We start from the raw sequence: 15,694 nt of genomic DNA, 5'->3' as shown, positions 1-15,694 counted from the left end.
AGAGGCCACAACAGTGAGAGGCCCGCGTACCGCAAAAAAATAAATAAATAAAGTGCCTGCCTCTTTACTCTGTATCACCTCACCTTTTTTATTTCCCGTGTAACACCTATTACAATCTGTAATTAACTGGTTTGTTTATTCTTTATTACAATATAAACTCCAAGAAAGCAAGGGCTACCTTACTTGTCTGATCTGTTTGTGGCCACATTCTCAGAGTCTAGAACAGTTCCTGGCTCAATATATATTTGTTCTTTCTGATTATTCATGTCTCCTGTTTATCTACCTATAGGAACGGGATAGGAAAGAGCTAGAAGATCATGGAGTTTCTGCCCAGCCATTAAAAAATACCTGCAGGAAAAGCAAGTGAAAATACATTTTAAAGGACAATAACAGAATTCAGAATCACAAAAATCCTAGACCCATCCCCTGTGGAGAATCCAATCAGCAGGACCTCAAATTACAAGGAAAAACTTCTTCTCAGGCTCTATAAATCCTAGTGGAGCAGGTAAGCAGTCAGAAACAAGGTAAAAAAAGTTACTAGAGAAAACATTAAATGTAGGGTAGTTTCTCAATTTCTGCATCTCTAAATTTCAAAGGGGAAAAATAATCCATGGTATTTTTATACTATAATCTTAAATAAAAATTTTTAACCAATTTTGTTTTATAAATCTCAGATTTAAATTTCTTACAGAAAAGTAGCTAAACTGCAATCGTTTCTTCCTTCCAGATGAATGACATTAGTTCACTATAAAAATATTAACTTACCTCTATAACTGACATGTACTCTGTTCCTAAACATTAATTCAAATGGAATATTAGATATTAAAAAATGTTCTCCTATGTAAATAAAATTGTGGTTATATGGTACAATGCTTTCATTTTTAGGATAATTACTTTAAGTACTGAAGGGTGATGTGTCATAACATCTGCAATTTACTTTGAAATGGTTCAACAATTTAAAAATATGCGTATGTATATATATATATTGTCGTATGTATCTGGTGTGTAGGTAGATAAATAAAAGAACTACTGAATCCAGGTAACAAATATATAGATAATAAACAAACTTTTCATTTTTCTGTATTTTTGAAAATTTTCCTAATAAAAAGCTGGGGGTGGTTTACTGAAAAAGTTTACTGACCTCAAAAATAAAAGGGGGGGAATTCCCTGGTGGCACAGTGGTTAAGAATCCACCTGCCAATGCAAGGGACATGGGTTCGATCCCCCATCCAGGAAGATCCCACATGCCACGGAGCAACTAAGCCCGTACGCCACAACTACTGAGCCTGCGCTCTAGAGCCCACGAGCCACAACTACTGAGCCCATGCACCACAACTACTGTAGCACATGCACCACAACTACTGAGCCCACACACTGCAACTACTGAGGCCTGCCCACTCTAGGGCCGGTGTGCCGCAACTACTGAGCCCGTGAACGACAACTACTGAGCCCATGCGCCTAGAGCCCGTGCTCCACAACAAGAGAAGCCACCGCAATGAGAAGCCCATGCACCGCAACGAAGAGTAGCCCCTGCTCGCCACAACTAGAGAAAGCCTGCATGCAGCAACAAAGAACCAACGCAGCCACAAAATAAATAATAATAATAAAATAAAGTATGTAGCAGAGTACATGATACAGAGCAGGTACTCAAAAATGTTAATTCACCACCTTCCTCTTAAAAAATAAAAATGGTATTTTTAAAGTTCCCAATAATAATTCTAAATCCTCAACTTAGAAACTTCTCTACTGTATTAACATGTAAATTCCCATGGCTCAGTTCAAACGTATTCAGCAGAACTATGCCAAACTACTAGACATGAAAATTCTTTTTTTCCCCTTAAAATGTACTGTTTATTATTTTTTCTTTTAATTTTTATTGGAGTACAGTTGATTGAAAATGTGCTAGTTTCTGCTGTACAGCAAAGTGAATCAGTTGTACATATACATATATCCACTCTTTTAGATTCTTTTCTCATATAGGTCATTAGAGAGTATTTCCTGTGCTATACAGTAAGTCCTTATTAGTTATCTATTTTATATATAGTAGTGTGTATATGCCAATCCCAATCTCCCAATTTATCACTCCCCCCATTTCCCCCCCAGTAACCATAAGTTTGTTTTCTACATCTGTGACTCTATTTCTGTTTTGTACATAAGTTCATTTATACCATTTTTTAGATTCCATATTTAAGCAATATCATATATTTGTCTTTCTCTGTCTGACTTACTTCACTTAGCATGATAATCTCTAGATCCATCCATGTTGCTGCAAATGGCATTATTTCATTCTTTTTTTAGGCTAATATTCCACTAAATATATGTACCATATATTCTCTGCCCATCCCTTTGTTGATGTACATTTAGGTTGCTTCCCTGTCTTGGCTATGGTAAACAGTGCTGCAATGAATATGGGGGTGCATGTATCCTTTCAGATTATGGTTTTATCCAGATATATGCCCAGGAGTGGGATTGCTAGATCATATGGTAGTTTTATTTTTAGTTTTTTAAGGAACCTCCACACTGTTCTCCATTGTGGTTGTACCAATTTATATTCCCACCAACAGTGTAGGAGGGTACCCTTTTCTCCACACCCTCTCCAGCATTTACTGTTTGTAGATTTTTGATGAAGGCCATTCTGACTGCTGTGAGGTGTTACCTCACTGTAGTTTTGATTTGCACTTCTCTGATAATTAGTGATGTTGACTATCTTTTCATGTGTTTTTTGGCCATCTGTACGTATTCTTTGGAGAACTGTCTATTTAGATCTGCATTTTTTGACTGTGTCATAGCAACCCTTGTTGGTCACTTTGTTTTCAAGTATTTTCTCCCATTCTGTGGGTTGCCTTTTCGTTTTGTTTATGGTTTCTTTTGCTGCGCAGAAGCTTTTAAGTTTAATTAGGTCCCAGTTGTTTATTTTTGTTTTTATTTTCATTACTCAAGGAGGTGGATCAAAAAAGATATTGCTGTGATTTATGTTCAAGAGTGTTCTGCCTATGTTTTCCCCTAAGAGTTTTATACTGTCCAGCCTTACATTTAGGTCTTTGATCCATTTCAAGTTTATTTTTGTGTATGGTGTTAGAGTGTTCTAATTTCATATTTTTTACATGTAGCTTTCTAGTTTTCCCAGCACCATTTATTGAAGAGACTGCCTTTTCTCCATTGTATATTCTTGCCTCTTTTGTCATAGATTAATTGACCATAGGTGCATGGTGTTTATTTCTAGGCTTTCTATCCTGTTCCATTGATTTATTTTTCATTTTTGTGCCAGTACCATACTGTTTTGATTACTGTAGCTTTGTAGTACAGTCTGAAGTCAGGGACCCTGATTCCTCCAGCTCCACTTTTCTTTCTCAGAATTGCTTTGGCTATTCTGGGTCTTTTTTGTTTCCATATAAATTTTAGAATTTTTTGTTCTAGTTCCGTGAAAAATGCCATTGGTAATTTGATAGGGATTGCATTGAATCTTCAGATTGCCTTCGGAAATATAGTCCTTTTGACAATACTGATTCTTCCAACCCAAGAACACGGTATATCCTTCTATCTGTTTGTGTCATCTCTGATTTCTTTCATCAGTGCCTTATAGTTTTCAGAGTAGAGGTTTTTTGTCTCCTTAGGTAGGGTTATTCCTAGGTATTATATTCTTTTTTTTTTTTTTACTTGATATAGGCAGTTTTATTTTAGATTACATGGGCTTCTATTAGAAGTATAAACCAACTGAGTTATCACCATACTACCCCTTAAGCAAACCCTGGGATTTACTGTCCTGATGTCTAGTCTGATGTTACTACACCCTACCCTGCAAGGCAGTGGAGGGGGCAGTGGGATGTCTCCACAGGTCTGGTAGGCAAGAGTCTCCCTGCCCAAAACCTGGCCCTTGGGTCTGTGGTTTTGAAGGGATGATCCTATCAGCACACTTAACAAGAGGGATGAATCAAAATACTGCTACTTTAGAAATTCAGACGTGTGATTAAGAGAATGGACATTTAGGCTTTAATGACTAAAGCAGCTACTTGAGAAACCATAGCTTCCCGATGCCTGGGCCCATTTTTATCCATACTTTATTTTTCACTATTCCCATCACATCTGTAGTTACCAAAACCTGTCATTCTTTTTGATGTGATGGTAAATAGGACTGTTTCCCAATCTTAGAGGGAATGATTTCAGCTTTTCACAGTGCAGAATGATGTTAGCTGTGGGTGTGTCATATACAGCCTTTATTATGTTGAAGTAAGTTCCCTCTATTCCCACTTTCTGGAGAGCTTTTATCATGGTTGTTGGGTTTTATCAAAAGCTTTTTCTGATCAATTAAGATGATCATATGCTTTTTATTCTTCACTTTGTTAATCTGGTATATCACACGATTGATTTGTGGATATTGAACAATCCTTGCATCCCTGGCATCAATCTCACTTGATCACGGTGGATGATCCTTTTAATGTATTGTTGAATTTGGTTTGCTAGTATTTTGTTGAGGATTTCTGCATCTATGTTCATCAGTGACATTGGCCTGTAATTTTTCTGTGTGTGTGATATCTTCTATGGTTTTGGTATCAGGCTGATGGTGGCCTCATAGAATGAGCTTGGGAGTATTACTTCCTCTGCAATTTTGTGGAAGAGTTTCAGAAGGGTAGGTGTTAACTCTTCCCTAAATGATTGCTAGAATTCCCCTTTGAAGCCATCTGGTCCTGAACTTTTGTTTGTTGGAAGTCTTTTAACCACTGTTTTCAATTTCAGTACTTATGCATGGTCTGTTGACATTTTCTATTTCTTCCAAGTTGTCTTGGAAGGTTGTGCTTTTCTAAGAATTTGTCCATTTCTTCTAGGTTGTCCATTTTATTGGCATGATAGTTGCTTTTTGTAGTCTCTTATGATGCCTTGTATTTCCTTTGTGTCAGTTTTAACTGCTCCTTTTTCATTTCTAATTTTATTGATTTGAGCCCTGCCCCCTTTTTTTCTTGATGAGTCTGGCTAAAGGTTTACCAATTTTGTTTATCTTCTCAAAGAACCAGGTTTTAGTTTCACTGACCTTTGCTATTGTTTTCTTTGTCTCTGTTTCATTTATTTCTGTTCTAGTCTTTACGATTTATTTCCTTCTACTAACTTTGGGTTCTGTTTGTTCCTATTTCTCTAGTTGCTTTAGGTGTAAGGTTAGGTTGTTTATTTGAGATTTTTCTTGTTTCCTCAGATAAGATTGTACTGCTATAAACTTCCCTCTTAGAACAGCTTTTGCTGCATCCCAGAGGTTTTGGACCATCCTGTTTTCATTATCATTTGTCTGTAGGTATTTTTTTCTTATTTCCTCTTTGATTTCTTCAGTGATCCACTGGTTGCTTAGTAACATATTGCTTAGCCTCCATGTGTTTGTGTTTTTAACAGTTTTTTTCCTGTAATTGATTTTTTTTATTCTTTTCTCTTGGCCATGTCGTGCAGCATGTGGGATCTTAGTTTCCCCGACCAGGGATGGAACCCGCGCCCCCTGCATTGGAAATGCAGACTCTTAACCACTGGACCACCAGGGAAGTCTCTCCTGTAACTGATTTCTAATCTCATAGCATGTGGTCAGAAAAGATGCTTGATATAATTTCAATTTTCTTAAATTTACCGAGGCTTGGGCTTCCCTGGTGGCGCAGTGGTTGAGAGTCCGCCTGCCAATGTAGGGGACACGGGTTCGTGCCCCGGTCTGGGAAGATCCCACATGCCGCGGAGCGGCTGGGCCTGTGAGCCATGGCCACTGAGCCTGCGTGTCCAGAGCCTGTGCTCTGCAACGGGAGAGGCCACAACAGTGAGAGGCCCGCGTACCGGAAAAAAAAAAAAAAATTTACCGAGGCTTGATTTGTGGCCCAAAATGTGATCTATCCTGGAGAACATTCTGTATGCACTTGAGGAGAAAGTGTAATCGGCTGCTAAGTCCATCTGGTCTAATGTGTCATTTAAGGCCTGTGTTTCCTTATTGATTTTCTGTCTGGATGATCTGTCCATTGATGAGACTGAGGTATTAAAGTCCCCCCCATTATTGTGTTTCTGTCGATTTCTCCTTTTATTGCTGTTAGCATTTGACTTATGTACTGAGGTGCTCCTATGTTGGGTGCATATGTATTTACAATTGTTATATCTTCTTCTTGGATTGATCCTTTGATTATTATGAAGTGTCCTTCTATGTCTCTTGTAACATTCTTTATTTTGAAGTCTATTTTGTCTCATATGAGTATTGCTACTCCAGCTTTCTTTTGATTTCCATTTGCATGGAATATCTTTTTCCATACCTTACTTTCAGTCTGTATGTAGACACCAGAATTCTTAAGTGAATTCCACAGACTTGTATTGAAGCTAATAACAAAATATCACTGGCCAAAACTTCAAAGTGTATAGAATTTACACACATATATTTCTTTTATATATATTTATTTATTTATTTATTTATTTATTTTTTTTTTACTGCATTGGGTCTTCGTTGCCGTGTGCAGGCTTTCTCTAGTTGCAGCGAGCAGGGGCTATTCTTCGTTGCAGTGCACGGGCTTCTCATTGTGGTGGCTTCTCTCGTTGCAGAGTGCCGGCTCTAGGCGTGCAGGCTTCAGTAGTTGTGGCTCGTGGGCTCTAGAGCACATGCTCAGCAGTTGTGGTACACAGGCTTAGTTGTTCCACAGCATGTGAGATCTCCCCGGACCAGAGATCGAACCCGTGTCCCCTGCACTGACAGGCGGATTCTTAACCACTGCGCCACCAGGGAAGCCCTACACACATATATTTCTAAATGTCAGCTTTTTTTTTTTTTTTTTTTTTTGCAGTACGCAGGCCTCTCACTGTTGTGGCCTCTCCCATTGCGGAGCACAGGCTCCGGACACGCAGGCTCAGCGGCCATGGCTCATCGGCCCAGCCGCTCCGCAGCATGTGGTATCTTCCCGGACCGGGGCACGAACCTGTGTCCCCTGCATCGGCAGGCGGACTCTCAACCACTGCCCCACCAGGGAAGCCCTAAATGTCAGCTTTTTGAATAAACACATTGCATACATTTTTAAACTGGGGCTATGCTGCTATTTCTTACCTCAACCTAGTAATTTACTTAGGTAACATCTATATTCATTATGAGTGCTGAGTAGGGCAAAAAAAAAAAAAAAAGGTGTTTTTAAAATAACTCAACCATTGGTCAAGGGAACAAAAGAACAGGTATTTGGCTACAGTCTAATACTAGCTCTCCTGGGAACCAAAAGGTTCCAAGTGATTTAAGTATGCAGTGCGTAGTTAAAGGTAAGCTAAGGAGTCCAAGAAACTTACGCACCAAACATAGGCACCGAATTGGATCAGTGACCTATGTCTTATACCACAGTAATCTAGTGAGTAGTTCTTACTCTACTAATCCATCTTGGTACCTTACCCATTTTGATAGTCTCTTTTGTGATTTTAAATAAGTAAAATATGAATGTCACCATCCCAAGGACACATAATGTATCTCAGTTAGATACTTAAATTCAGAAATCTCTAAAGGTAAAGGGTAAGATCTGTCTTAATAGCTAAACAATGGTTAACTGATTACCATTTCACAAGGTAACACACACCGCCTCCCACCAATGTACACACATTCCCCTAGAGAACAAATACACTCTTCATTTCAGAAAGTGCCTGGAAGTAGGGATTGACTAGACGCAAGGACATATCTACTCTGACTAGGGGCAGTGTGAAGCTTATTTCAAATAGTTCTGCAAGAAAAAACAATGGTATTTTTTAAAATATGTATTTTAAGTGTGTTTTAAAATGTACTCATTTTATATACAAAATAATGTGGGCATACAGAGATCAATGAAGCACTAAGGTGTATTTTGAGCATTCTACAACTTAGAAATTAAGAGGTAACATAACATTCTGAAAAGCTGCTGACCCTTGCTCTAACTGAACCAAGAGAGAAATGAAGTCAGTACCTCAGTCAACCTTTGGACCAAAAATCTTTAATTCCCTGAAGATACCACAAGATACTGGTTTCAAGGAAAATAATATGGTGGCAAATATATAAAGTGAAATTTTCACAGAAGAAAAAATCAAGTTAGCCTATTTAAAACAAATGCAGGGACTTCCCTGGGGTCCAGTGGGTAAGACTCCATGCTCCCAATGAAAGGGGTCACGGTTCGATTCCTGGTCAGGAAACTAGACCCCACATGCATGCTGCAACTATGAGCCTGCGTGCCGCAACTAAAAAAGATCCTGCATGCTGCAACTAAAGATCCCACAGGCCGCAATGAATATCCATGTGCCGCAACAAAGACCTGGCACGGCCTAAATAAATGTTTAAAAAAAAAAACATTGAACAGGTGCCACAGAGAGACTTCACTTTTTAAAAGTGTTTGAAAATTTTATGTCTAATGTTAACAACTAATGGACCTACTAACAGATCATCTGTGCATATAAACAAACTACTTTTCCCCTACTGCTCCACTTAGTTTCCTGAACAGGGATGGAACCCATGACCCCTGCAGTAGAAGCTCAGACTTGTAACCACTGGACCACCAGGGAATCCCCATAATCTACTTAATAGCGAATTAAATTTCTTTTGACACTAGAGTAATAGAATTAAGGCTAAAAATCTGAATAAACATCATAATTACCAATTTAAATAACTGTGCTAAAGACACAAAATAAACTTAATGTTGAAGCAAATAGGGAATTTCCACTTTTAGCATCCTAAGTCCTCAATAGCCACCATCAACAAATATAAGCTGAAGTATTCAAAAGTACTCTTCACTCCTGTCTTGATAAAAATAAATCATAAAACTAAATTGAGAAGACTTCAAATATTCCTTTTTAAGTGTTTATTAAAGAAGTGAACTTTCACTGTAAATTATTTTGCAAACAAATCAAAATTAATTTCCTTAACTTTTGATTAAAATATTTTTATGAATCAGTGAGAACTATAACATCAATTTTAAAAAATCAATACCAATGCCTGCTTTCCTGCCCACAAATCTTATCACTCACTCCCATGTTCATAGACTTCCAAAGAAAACAACCTGATTAAAGTCTTAATATAAAACATCCATTTTGTTACATCTTTAAGTGGTGATTCATTGGGGAAAAGTTAATTAGAATATTCTCAGTAATATCTCTCATCTCTGCACTTAATCACCCCAGTCTTTTTCAGACAAAAAGCCACAGAAAAGCAGCCATAAAATCACATAATCACAATATCTTCTTCCCAGCAAAGATATTCTCTCTTCATATATGCTTCTACCACTCACGGAAGATGAAGAGGGTACATCTTCATTTTTATGTGCAATCTCCCTCTACCCAATCATGCTAAATAAACTCTCACTTTGAAACTAAATTCCCTATGTATATAACTGAATCACTTTGCGGTACATCTGAAACTAACATGACCTTGTAAATTCTTTTTTTTTAATTACTCAAAACAAATCATGTCTATTTTAAAAGAATCAGAACTTACACAAACAAAAACATAAAGGGGCTTCCCTGGTGGTGCAGTGGTTGGGAGTCCGCCTGCCGATGCAGGGGACATGGGCTCGTGCCCCGATCCGGGAAGATCCCACATGCCGTGGAGTGGCTGGGCCCGTGAGCCATGGCCGCTGAGCCTGTGCATCCGGAGCCTGTGCTCCACGACGGGAGAGGCCACAACAGTGAGAGGCCCGTGTACCGCAAAAAACAAACAAACAAAAATAAAAAACATAAAAAACACTAATATATTCTTCCCCAAGAATAACATCTTTCTCCAGATTTTTTTTTTGTCTGCACCACTCAGCTTGTGGGATTAGTTCCCCAACCAGGTGTTGAACCCGGGCTCCAGCAGTGAAAGCACTGAGTCCTAACCACTGGACTGCCAAGGAATTCCCTCTCCAGATTTTTTGTAAATTACTGATTTACAGGTAAATTGTTCATAGATTCACAAGGCTTACTCTGGCTAGAGTAGACAGGAAAAGTCTAGCAGAAGAAGTGAAATTTAAGCTGAGCCAAAAGTGAGGAGCTAGCCAGGGTGAAGCTCTGAGGGAAAAGCACTCTAGGCCAAGGAAACAGCATGGGCAAAGGCATCAAACAGGACTTGGTTAAAGAATGGAAAAAATATACATGGTTGGAGCAGGGAGCCCAAAGGGGAGAATGGTGAGAGCTATAAAATGAGAGATTTCTTGATTAGCATTTGAAGCTGGTTACAAATCTATCTAAAATCAGCCCTCCTTCAGATTGTTTTTTATAGACTCAAAACCATCAGGCTAACTCCACACAACAAATTCAAATAAGCAATTAAAAAGACAGAAGGGTGCTTCCCTGGTGGCGCAATGGTTGAGAGTCCGCCTGCCGATGCAGGGGACATGGGTTCGTGCCCCAGTCCGGGAAGATCCCACATGCCGCGGAGCGGCTGGGCCCGTGAGGCCTGGGCGTCCGGAGCCTGTGCTCTGCAATGGGAGAGGCCACAACAGTGAGAGGCCCGTACAACCAAAAAAGAAAAAAAAGACAGAAGGTATTCAAATTAAGTAGTACCATTATAATAAAGATTAACTTCCTGATTCCTTGTTGAGAATTCCTGCAAGCAAGAGATTAAAGCACTTCACACCTCCTAAAACGTCCTTATTATTTACACATTCTCCTAAATTTCCACAAAGGTGCTCAGAATTTACTTAACTCTCTCAGGTGATGGTCAATTTCCATACTTTCAAATATTCTTGCTGTAAATACCCTGAGGCATTTTTGCTGTAATACCAGACTTTATAGAAATAGTCTTTGTATTAAAGGCCACAAACACTCAAAGAAAATTAAACAAAGAATCATTTCTGCATATTGGCCTAAGAGAGACTGAATTTCTGAGTACTTGGGTAAAACCTGATTTATGATCTTACATGAAAACTGATAACAAGATGGTTTTACATTTGTGGTCTGGAAGTTGGCTCATTTAGCATTACATCAATGTTCTGTATTCTCAGATCATGGCCCTTTGCCCAAAGGTTTCATTATAGAAAATTTATAGACATATTTGAAAAAGCACAAATTACAAAGAAAGTCATTGGATAATCTATGTTTTAAAAGTCATTTACTTAAGAAATTAATATACAATCCAGAGTCTAGCAGCTTAGTTTTATTTTCTGATTCTGCAACCTGTGGCAGATGGTTTTCTGGGCATGTGCGACCCTGGCATTTTGCCTATGTTTACATGGACCGACAGGAGTTTAAGGCTGAAAGGAGTAGTTTCTTTTATCTGCAGTAACAGGTCATGCTGGGCCTGTTCCTCACCTGTGTGTATATTCGGTTAATTCCACAGTCTTTCCATTTACATCCACACAATGGCAAGGACCTGTCTGAGCATGAAGACATGGCAAGTCATCTCAGGAGTAGCAGTACATAACCTCCGTTCCATAAACAGTTCTGTAAACAGCTAACAAACCAGTGGAAATTTTGATTCCATCCTTAGATTTTCTTTTTCAACCCTTCCTTCCCTATATACTTGGAAATACTCTTGAAATAAAGTCAGTTTTGTTTGGCAAATTCAATAGCATTCCTTTGAGACAAATGGATCACAAAATCAGAACTAAAAATCATCATACAGTCAAGCTTAAGAAAAAAAAAAAACCAGGGACTTCCCTGGTGGCACAGTGGTTAAGAATCCACCTGCCAATGCAGGAGACACGGGTCTGATCCCTGGTCCAGGAAGATCCCACGTGCCATGGAACAAATAAACTCATGTGCCACAACTACTAAGCCTGTGCTCTAGAGCCCGCAAGCCACAACTACTGAGCCCGTGCACCACAACTACTGAAGCCTGCACACCTAGAGCCCTGCTCTACAGCGAGAAGCCACCGCAATGATAAGCCCACGCACCGCAACAAAGACTAGCCCCCACTTGCTGCAACTAGAGAAAGGCCGTGCACGCAGCAACAAAGACCCAACGCAGCCCTAAATAAATAAATTTATTTTTAAAAAGAAAGAAAAAAAAGAACTATTTGACCTGGTACAAAGGTATAAGTGACAAAAAGTTTAAATGGTGGTACTACTTAGTCTTAGGAAATGAGCTTCACATCCTTAAAACTTTTCAAGTATTGGGGCTTCCCTGGTGGCGTGGTGGTTAAGAATCTGCCTGCCAATTCAGGGGACACGGCTTCGAGTCCTGGTCGGGGAAGATCCCACATGCCACAGAGCAACTAAGCCTGTGTGCCACAACTAGTGAGCCTGCGCACCACAACTAGTGAGCCTGCACTTTAGAACCCGCGAGCCACAACTACTGAGCCTGCGTACCACAACTACTGAAGCCCGCGCACCTAGAGCCGGTGCCCCGCAACAAAAGAAGCCACCGCAATGAGAGCCCCGCGCACCACAACAAAGAGTAGCCCCACTCACCACAACTAGGAAAAGCCCTTGTGAAGCAACGAACACCCAGCACAGCCAAAAATAAATAAATAAATTTATTTATTTTAAAAAAGAAAAAACTTTTCAAGTATTTTTGAAATACAACATGTCGTTCCTTCAATAATTAGTTATTTAGCTTCCTTCAATCACCATATATTTAACCAGGTTTGCTAGATGCTCAAGAAACAAAGATAAATAGGACACTTCACCTGTATTAGATAAGTTCCACAGAAATAATGCCTACACATCCTGAAAGCTAAAATCCTCTACTGTCTCAAGAAGTCAAAGACCTATCACTTGCACTCCAGAGCTGCAAAAGGTTCACTCAAGGTTAGGGCACCGAGGTCACACTGCTGAGGCACTAAAGTTAAAAGCTGGCCAAGAGCACCTGTAAACCGTAGTCTTTGAAAAGGCTTGCCAACTGTCACCCACACCTCCTCAACCTGCCCCTCACCCCGTTCCCGTCCTCTTTATAAATAAACAAAGGGTTTTTAAAGGGAACTGTCCAAGGTTACCACCTGACAAGGAAGAAAGCTTTGATGGGGGATACCAATAAAATAAAATTGCATACTCTCCATATTTACAGAGTATTGTTATACAACACCTAACTGTTGACAAAGTGTCAACCAAGGCACTTAAAACATAAAATAAAACCTCTTTCTCAATAGGGTTAAAACGTCAACAAGAAACTGGCCGAAAGAGGGAGATCTCTAACTTCCCAAAGCAGCAACCCCCAGGAAAGGTGCTGGAACCAGCGGAAGTTACATATCCAGGGCAGTAGTGTTTAAATGCGCCCGCCCCCCCCCCCCGCCCGTGGTAAAAGTTTGAACCGCCATCTGACTATCCCACGGTGGTCGGAAACTTCCCTAAACTACAAGAGGCAAGCAGACACCCTAAAATCTCCGCTCTCAGCCAATCCCAGGTGCCCTCAGGCCAGGCTGTGGCTTCCTCCCCGGGCCTTGCTTCCCCCATCACACTCTCTTCTCCTGGACACTCACTAGCCTGCCTGGGCGTCCAACGCCGGCCGGGGGTCCCGGGACCTCGCGGCCGCCGGGCTCGGTCCGGCTGGCCTCGGCCTCAGGCCTGCCTCCTGGAGGCCGGCGCGCCTCCCATCCTGAGACGGACCGCGACCCCCGCCCCCCGGCCCGCCCTCGGGCCCGGCCCTCGCACTCCCAGCCGGCCGGCCCTCACCTCCTCGGCGTGCTTGCGCAGCGCCTTCTCTCGCTCGTACTGGGTGATGAGCTGCTCGTTGTCGTCCCGCAGCAGCTCCAGCTCCACCTGGTGCTCCTGGTCCTGCGCGAACACCGAGTCCAGGTTCTCCAGCACGGCCACCACCAGTGGCATCAGCTCCTTGACCACCTCCTCGTCGTAGCGCCCGATGAGCCGCTCGAACTCGCGGTAGATGGAGCCGGCCAGGCCGGACACCCGCTCCGACATCACGGCCCCGGAGCCGCCGGGCTCCTCCTGGTACACCACACCGTCCTCCAGCTCCATGGTGGCGGGCGGCCGGCCCGGGGCGTCGCCGGCTGAGGGGACGACAAGGGCCTGCACGGGACGGGCCGCTGGGGCTAGGGCTGCGGCTGGGCCCTGCTGGGTGGGGGCCCGGGACGGAGGAGGGGAGGGGTGAAGCGAGCGCACTCAGCCCTACCGCCGCTGCACCAACTGCCGGGACGGCTAAGCCGCGCGCGCCACACGTCACCCGCGGGGCGGGATCCGAGCCGCGTCGGCCCGTAGGGCGGGGCCCCGCGGGAGGCCAGGCGCGGCCGGGGGCGGGACCAATGCGTCCCCCTTCGCCGGCGGAGGCGGCGTGGCGTCAACACTCGGCGCCGCGAGGTCGTTGCGTAAGCCAATAGGAAAGACTGCGAGAGGAGGGTGGTGAGAAGTGCCCGCCCAGGGCGCGATTTGTAGGGCGAATCCCAGTGGAAAGGGAGGGGTTCTGGAAGAGTGACTAGCAGCCCAGAATAGCCAAAATTTTATTACTTTTTACAGCTCACAAAGGGCTTTCACATTTGTTCCTCACCACAAGGATGTTTGGTGCGGTAGACGTTTGGCCTTCGTTTCACCGACAAGGAAACTAGGCCCGGAGAAGTTATGGTTCACTCAAGGTCATGCAGCGAGAACGGGAAGGAGGCTGATCAGGGACTCAAACCAATTCTGATTGAGAATTCCGTACTCAGAGAAGCGGAAAACAGATGGGAAGGGAAAGCAACCTTAACTGGGACAAGGTTTGCCTCAGTGATAAGGTGGTCTTGAATAGGATAGAATTATTTTGGGGTTGAAAACAGTATGGATAGCCTTAAACAGAGGCCGTGCAAAGCATTCTGTAGAAGGGTAAAACGAACGCCACATCTTGTGCTTTGGCAAACACGGGTTTTTCTGCTTCCTCTGGCCAACTTGGGAGAGTGGCATTTCCTGGCTCCAGCAACCCTCCTTTCCTCTAATCTTGAAGCAGGGCAGGCTGATGGGGGGTTGGGGAGCAGAGGAGGAAAGAGGTGGAGTCACAGGGGTGAGTAAGTCCGATAGTACGTGAGGTCTCAGCCGCCTGGGAGAGAATCACGTGTGGGGAATGACAACACCCAAACCTCAGGCGGGCTGAGTCAAGGATCACTTCCTGGTGTTCTCTTCTAGCTGATACCGAGGGGGGCCCTCTGGGGCTCCTGGGCACAAAAGCCTTTCTGTGTCCCCCATTTCTTTGATTACAGGAAACAGGCTTCATTTAGCCTCCAGGATCTTCCCTGAGTTCCAATGGGTAGTTTCAAGCAGCTGTTAGTTAGGGAAAGGAAGGGGATTCATCAATACAAGGGAGAAACAGTCAAGGGAAACAGTAGTGGAGCCTTGGGGCAAGGTCCTGGTTACCCATCAAGGGATACACACAACAATATCTTTGAGCTGTTTTACAGATACTGAAACCTCCTCCAGGTGGGAGAAGTTAACGATGGTATGTTGCCCAAAAGCATTTAGACCCCAAACCAGTTGGAACCTGAAGGTTGATGATGCTGATTCCTACTTACCTCACCACCAACCCATCAGAAGAATGTCCACAAGCTGATCACGCCCTCTCTGAAACATTACTATAAAACTTCTCACTATCGTCTCCAAGTTAAGACACAGTTTTTCCAGGCAGGAGCCCGTTGTGTCCCCCTTTGCCTGGCAAAGTAATAAAACTATCCTTTTCTACTTCACCCAAAACTCTGTCTCTGAGATTTGATTCAGCACCGATGTATAGAGAAGCTGTGCTTTTGGCATCATAGCCTCTGCAAATGGGGCAGAAGACACTCCCCAAAGCCCCTTATCTCCGCAGTAGGTGACTCAGGAGTACTGTGGCCTCAACTCCTCTAAGAATAGGGCCAGGGAAGGCAAG

The 15,694-nt window shown here is 42.6% G+C and overlaps 1 protein-coding gene across 12 annotated transcripts in view; it reads right to left on the bottom strand.

Moving 5' to 3' along the window:
* Nucleotides 1-14,024, bottom strand: part of SPAG9 (sperm associated antigen 9) — a 149,097-nt gene extending 135,073 nt beyond the window's left edge. For 5 of the 12 annotated variants that reach the window (XM_089901078.1, XM_089901084.1, XM_022558167.3 and 2 more), the window contains exon 1: nt 13,525-14,023. In XM_089901078.1, coding sequence (XP_089757204.1) covers nt 13,525-13,827 — 303 coding nt within the window. In that variant the 5' untranslated portion in view covers nt 13,828-14,023. Of the gene's footprint in view, nt 1-13,524 lie in introns of all 12 variants that reach the window. The other 7 variants (XM_089901077.1, XM_089901080.1, XM_089901082.1 and 4 more) reach the window with 2 other exon arrangements.
* Between the last annotated feature and the right edge of the window lie 1,670 nt (nt 14,025-15,694).

Source organism: Delphinapterus leucas, chromosome 19, assembly GCF_059928025.1.
Source record: "Delphinapterus leucas isolate spDelLeu-1000000601 "Yukka" chromosome 19, BTC_Dleu_Yukka2, whole genome shotgun sequence".
NCBI classification, from domain to species: Eukaryota; Metazoa; Chordata; class Mammalia; order Artiodactyla; family Monodontidae; genus Delphinapterus; species Delphinapterus leucas.
Note: the sequence above shows the minus strand (reverse complement) of the source record. Positions and strands in the feature narration are given on the sequence as shown.